At 35.0% G+C, this 6,017-nt stretch overlaps 1 protein-coding gene and 1 long non-coding RNA gene across 2 annotated transcripts in view; one reads left to right on the top strand and one right to left on the bottom strand.

Moving 5' to 3' along the window:
- The first annotated feature begins 1,700 nt into the window (after nucleotides 1–1,700).
- Nucleotides 1,701–6,017, top strand: part of LOC107675465 (uncharacterized) — a 12,798-nt gene continuing 8,481 nt past the window's right edge. Inside the window, exon 1 of the long non-coding RNA XR_001632600.1 lies at nucleotides 1,701–1,764. This is a non-coding gene — a long non-coding RNA (uncharacterized LOC107675465). The remainder of the gene's footprint in view (nucleotides 1,765–6,017) is intronic.
- The window catches only part of LOC107675462 (troponin I, fast skeletal muscle-like), an 8,575-nt gene continuing 6,460 nt past the window's right edge, over nucleotides 3,903–6,017 (bottom strand). The window contains exons 3-7 of the mRNA XM_016469824.1: nucleotides 4,948–4,984; nucleotides 4,723–4,851; nucleotides 4,552–4,641; nucleotides 4,297–4,473; nucleotides 3,903–4,203 (exon numbers count right to left, since the gene is read on the bottom strand). Coding sequence (XP_016325310.1) covers nucleotides 4,108–4,203; nucleotides 4,297–4,473; nucleotides 4,552–4,641; nucleotides 4,723–4,851; nucleotides 4,948–4,984 — 529 coding nt within the window. The 3' untranslated portion in view covers nucleotides 3,903–4,107. The remainder of the gene's footprint in view (nucleotides 4,204–4,296; nucleotides 4,474–4,551; nucleotides 4,642–4,722; nucleotides 4,852–4,947; nucleotides 4,985–6,017) is intronic.

Below are 6,017 nucleotides of genomic sequence, written 5' to 3'. Positions count from 1 at the left end.
GACGCATAACTTCTAACTTCTTTTGGACTGATGCATGCAACACCCGCTGAGTGGCATTAAACAGCTTGAAAGATAATTTTTTATATAACTCCGACTGGATTCGTCTGAAAGGAGAAAGTCATATACACCTAGGATGACTTGAGGGTGAGTAATTTATGGGCTAATTTTCATTTTTGGGTGAACTACCCCTTTAAAGGCCCTTTCACACGGAATCACCACGCAGCTCCCGATTTCTGTCATAGTGGAAGCGTTTTGTGCAGTTGAAGCCTTGTTTATACTTTCGCCTGGCTCTACGCCACGAACCTGCTGACTGCCCGCTCCTCCCTAAACGGACGAGGCTTTTATACTTCATGCGCTCGCCGTTGTATAATTCTGTGAAACGACAGGGGGCGACTCGGAGTAATTGTTCTCCAAACCATCAGAAAGCAGCAGTTGGAGATAGTAGTTTGCCGAATAGTTTGTCAAAGAGTTATTTCGTGAGAAGTTTGTGAATAAATTGATTTTTTCACATATAAACTGATTAGGTTGTGGGTAATTTTGGAGGGCACATGTGAAAATGTTTTTGAGTACACTTCTTAAACCCACACAAAATAATTAAAAGAATCGTGTAAAATGCAGTAAACTTGAGATTATGATTTGTGACATTAGAACAAACCATATGAATATAACATATGTATAACACTAAATTAAATACTGCTTTCTTTTTTTTTATTATTCATTAAACATTTTTTTTTTAAATGAATGTTTGTCTTTAACATGGACCATTATTCATTATTTCTGATATTGCAGGCTCATTTTGTAAATATAAGCATTTTAAATTTTAGACAAGTGCAAACTTGGTGCTTAATGAAAAATGTGTCACATTTACAAAATCAGGTGATTGTGTTCACTCATCTATGCAAATGTATGTTTATGTAGAGACAAAATAATTAGGTTAATCAGTGTCTGTCATCAACAGTTTAATTTGTGAAGACACTGATGAATGGTTCACCACAAAAAATCTTAAGGTTTTGGTTTTATTGTTCAAAAACAAAAAAACAAAAACAAAAAACCTTTGAACAAATAGTGTTAAATGCTATCTAAATGAATTCTATTTTTAAAATGTAAATTTTAGATAAATTTTCTCATTTGAGTAAACTTTATATACAACAAAATAAACTTAACATGAAATAAATATACTTTTTTTTTTGGTATTTCCTACAGGGTAGGGGAAGGGAAGAGGTATGTAAAATGAAAACAAAAGTTTCTAAGCAGTTGTACACATCGAAATGTGTGTTTGTTTGTTTGTTTGTTTGTTTTTTTATTTCTGCAGAATAGGTCCAGATAGATTTCAGCCTATAGGGATACCTGTACTGTATGGCCAATTTTACATGCATTTTGTGTATTTTCAAAATACAAAATACTGTATTTGTATTTAAATACATTTTTCCACACAGTATTTTGTATTTGTATTTAAACACATTTTTCTACACAGTATTTTGTATTTTTATTTTAAATACATTTTCATGTATTTATGCCCATCTCTGAATGTGAATCTACACTGAACAAAATTATAAACGCAACACTTTTGTTTTTGCCCCCATTTTTCATGAGCTGAACTCAACTAAGCGAGATCCCAATTTCGTCGGTCAGCCGACGTGACGTCGGGAGTGACCGACTGAAAGGGAACTCCAACTCTCCATCCATCGCCCTTCCTCATTCTTAGTCCCTGAAGAAAAGCATCAAATGGGAGGTTAAAACACAAACCAATGCTCCAAATGTAAGGTGAGTGTTTAAGTCATATTTCAACCAACAGACTGATTTTTTTTTTGCTTTCCAGACAGTTTACTGAACACAAATATATATATTCTTTCTTTCTTTTAGTAACAATTTTGGTGAAATTGGTGGTGTGTGTTTTTAAATAAGTTATACTTTTCATACTATGGTGTGTCTATAAATCAGGGGCATATATCTTCCCTTTGATATGTTTGGCATGGATTTGTTTTGACCCCATGACTTGTTAGCAATGCTGCCATTTTTTTTCTTAGGCATTCTTGATATTAAAATTACCTTTAAAACAGTTTTAAAAGTAAAATACCAATAACTACCAACAGGAACGCTAAAGAAACTAAATTGCGCAAATAAACCTTGATGATTCCTTCAAAACGACATATGCAATAAGTGTATATCTGAAAATTCCATAATGCAGAGAAAAATCAAAACTATGTAGTAATATCAGTGTCAGTTTCATATACGTAATTGCCTAGTTTAGTCATACATGCCTTAAGATTCTGAACAAATTCATCCTTTACACTTTACATTAAATAGTGCAGGGAAACAATCAATTGTCAAAGAAGCACACATATTATCCTTCTTATTTTGTTAGAAAATGTATGCTAGCATAAATAAATTTTGATTAAATGCAAACCAAGTGTAATCATATCCCAAATAAGCCCCTCACAGTGGGATTCTATTTCTAAGTGTCAAATCATCACTTCATAAGTCATCGAGCAACACGCAAGCTGCACATGTTTATTCTTATGGCAAAGTCTAGTGCAAATAATTTATAACTATTAAAAATCGAATTACATATTAAAGTAATTGTCAAAATGACATGTTAAATAATGGCATTAAGCTTCACAATATCACATTTCTTAAAATCCATAACAAACACACATTTGAAATGTACACATTTTCATGATGTTTACAATTGCAATAATAAAGGACTTTTATTATTGCAAAATTAGTATTTGTATTGTCACAGGCCTAACAGACATTTACTACTCCAGCAGACAAGAACCATTTGATGGTTTATAAATAAACTTGCTGAGATTACGTGTCGATTTTGCTATTTTAAATAGAGTTAGATAGATGAATAGTGGAATTACAGGTTTAATCCGGAAAGCAGGTGTTGGTAGTTAGATCCGGTAAAGAAAGTGTGCGTGAAATCCTTCAGATTCAAGGTAAGATTCAGGAGAGTCAACCGATGGGTGCTCAGGGCAGCGAGCAGGATTCACTTGCTGTTGAAGGCAATGGGAGTTTTTAATGGCATTCTTTGATGGCTCAGCAAAACCTCAGATATCTCTTTAAGGATCACTGTGCTGTGTTGCTAAGGCCAGTGGATCAGAGCACACATCTGAAATTCACACCACAAATACCTTCCATGTTCCCTTCTTAAAAATAACTTAACCTTGACGTCATTCTTATTATTTGCTTATGTATTTATCTAATTAAAAATGTGAGACCTCTGCTAGTTGTATAGTGGTGCCTACTTAAAGTTATTAAACTAATAAGAGAATCATATACAGTTTAAGATGAAGAAATACACCAGCAAATGCCTAGAGAGATGTTGTGGGACTTGAATTTACTCACCCAATGATCCATCAAGAAATATAAAGGACATCATTCTGCAAGAATTATAAAATATTCTAATTATATTTTAACGTCACATTGAATATTAACCTAATAAAGACAAAACAGTGATTTGAGAAATGAAGAATCTTACCTTAAAGATAAAACGAGCAGTACTTGATTTAGACTTGAAGTTAGTTACACTGAATTATAGTTTAGAAAAAATTCAAACCTTGTTTGCAACCCATTTTACTTTCAAAATAGTGGCAGATTTCAGCGTGCAATGGGATATTCGATGTGAAAAAAATGTAGGGTGGTTCTATGAGATATAAAAAGTTGCATCAGGTGCTTTGAGGGACTGAAAAATAAGACGTCAACTGAAAAGGAAAGTCATTTTAACATTGACAAATTGATCATGATAAGACCAGGAATGTCTACTAAAAAGTAAATAGGGCTGAATTTGTTAACCTTAAGCAATTAAAAAAAATTTTTTAAACAATTTAAAAGTTACAGGTTGATAGTTTAAATAAAGTTACATAAAAAAGCAGAAAGCAACAATTAGTACAGTGGGGGTTATTTATTCAGAAAAGACATCATTTTGACAAACAGTCAATCTGTATAGAATTACAAACTGAACCCTTCATTGTTCAAGAGAGTTTTGACTGGCATTTCTATGGACTATAAATTTAACTGTTACAAACATTTCCTTAACGCAGTGCATTTTATTCAGATCCTAGTCAGAAAAAAATCATCGTGGAATACTCATCAATAACATCTTCAAGCTTCAGATTCAAACATCTTCTTCCTGCCGCCCATACCAGCCTTATCCTCAATGTTCTTACGCCAGTCACCGACGTCACGCAATTCTTTATCCTGTGAATAAGAGTAGGATTTTCAGCTTTTGCGACCTGGAAGTTCTTGACCTTATCATCTAAAAACAAAACTTTGGTCATCTTTTGTACTCACCTCCTCTTTGACCTCCTTCTTGACTTGTTTGAGGTTGGCTCTCAGGTCCATGGAGATCTTGTGCTTGGAGCCCAGCAGAGCCTGAAGCATAGCGTCAGCAGACATGCGCACTTTCTTCAAAGGAGGCTTCTTGAACTTGCCCTTCAGGTCGACGATCTTGATGTTTAAGTCTTTAACCTAAAACAAACAAAAAAGAATCTAAAGACCACCTTGTTCATGGACCACACAGAAAGAGATATTCCAAAAACGTCTTACCTCATTGACAACCATGATGGCTTTGTGCTCTAGAATATATCTCTCCTCGTCAACATTCTCGATTTTTGCATGTAACTCTTTGCAGAGCACCTGTTGACAGAATAAAGTTCATGCTTAAAAGTTTCCAAAAAATTCCAACTTCTAGTAGTAGTAGTAATAACTGAATTGGACCTGTAGTTCTTGTTTAGAGATTGGGTATGACAAGGGAGGACAATGATCTTCCATGTATCTCTTCCTCTCCTCCTTCTTCTCTATCTCCTCTGCATCCAGTAAATCTTTTGCAACCTGGAGCATCATGCTCTACAAGCAAATATGACTCAATAAGAATCCTTATTCTTTTTCTTCTGTATGGTGCTGTTTGATGTTGGATTGGTTCAATAAGACATGAGCTCTTACCTTCAGGCTGTGTTTTTTACTACTAGACATTCGTTTGCTTAGCAAGGGGAAAAATAAAGACATTAGGATATTGATTTCTCTGTTGTGCTACCATAGTTAGATTGTACTTTGTTAGGACTGATCTACAATATTTATAGTGTTTGCAAAGCAGCACACTGATATTCCTCAAGCATTCTGGTTAGTGTTTGTTCTAAACCATGAAGCCAAAGTTGTTAAACTTTTGCAGCAAATGCAGCCCAAACTGCTTAAAGTACAGAATTTTGATTGGTATTTTCTTTCTTGCATCCATTTTACTATATAGCCATCTTTACGGTGGTGTCATACTGTGTTGATTATCACTAGTGTTGCTTTCGTCAACGAAAATTATGACTAAATATCGTCGTCAACGAACCTTTATCACGTGACGAAAACGAGACGAGACGCAAAGTAAATGCTGGTCATGTGACGATGACTATAATTAAATGTATAATGCAATATTATTGACGAATAAAAACGAGACTAAATGTGGTTTATGAAATAAAAACTATGCTAAAATGTCTCTTCATTTTCGTTGACCAAAACGAGACGAAACGAAATGTTATAACGTTATTTCGTCTTTATACGCAGGCGACGTCACTTCCTCAAGCCCCACTCGCGGCATTATTTAGAGCAGTGTTTCCCAACCGGGGTGCCGTCTGTCGAGAGCAGGGGTGCCGTTTAAAAAAAAAATCTTTTTTTAGTATTTTTAAATTGCTAAAATGTTCAAAAAAGCAGCTATTATATAATATCCATTTCTAATGTCGCCAATAATTAGAGATGCACTGAAATTCCGGCTGCCGAAAATTAGTTCACCGCTCAGGATTCACTTTCACGTGGTGTGACGCTCTGCGTATTATCCCGCTCTATTCGTGTTCGCTCCGCTCAATCGCTCCACTCGTATACCGTTCATGCGAATCGGAACAGCACATTCCACTCAAAAATCGAGCCGACAGGAAACATCGATGTAGTACAGTATTGTTTCTGTCTGCAATAGCCCTACTGTGTTGTAACAAGGTGTGGTAAATGGGCAACTCTGGTAACGCTGCCCTCTC

This window comes from Sinocyclocheilus anshuiensis, unplaced genomic scaffold (assembly GCF_001515605.1).
Source record: "Sinocyclocheilus anshuiensis isolate Anshui unplaced genomic scaffold, SAMN03320099.WGS_v1.1 scaffold1270, whole genome shotgun sequence".
In the NCBI taxonomy this organism is placed as follows: domain Eukaryota; kingdom Metazoa; phylum Chordata; class Actinopteri; order Cypriniformes; family Cyprinidae; genus Sinocyclocheilus; species Sinocyclocheilus anshuiensis.
Note: the sequence above shows the minus strand (reverse complement) of the source record. Positions and strands in the feature narration are given on the sequence as shown.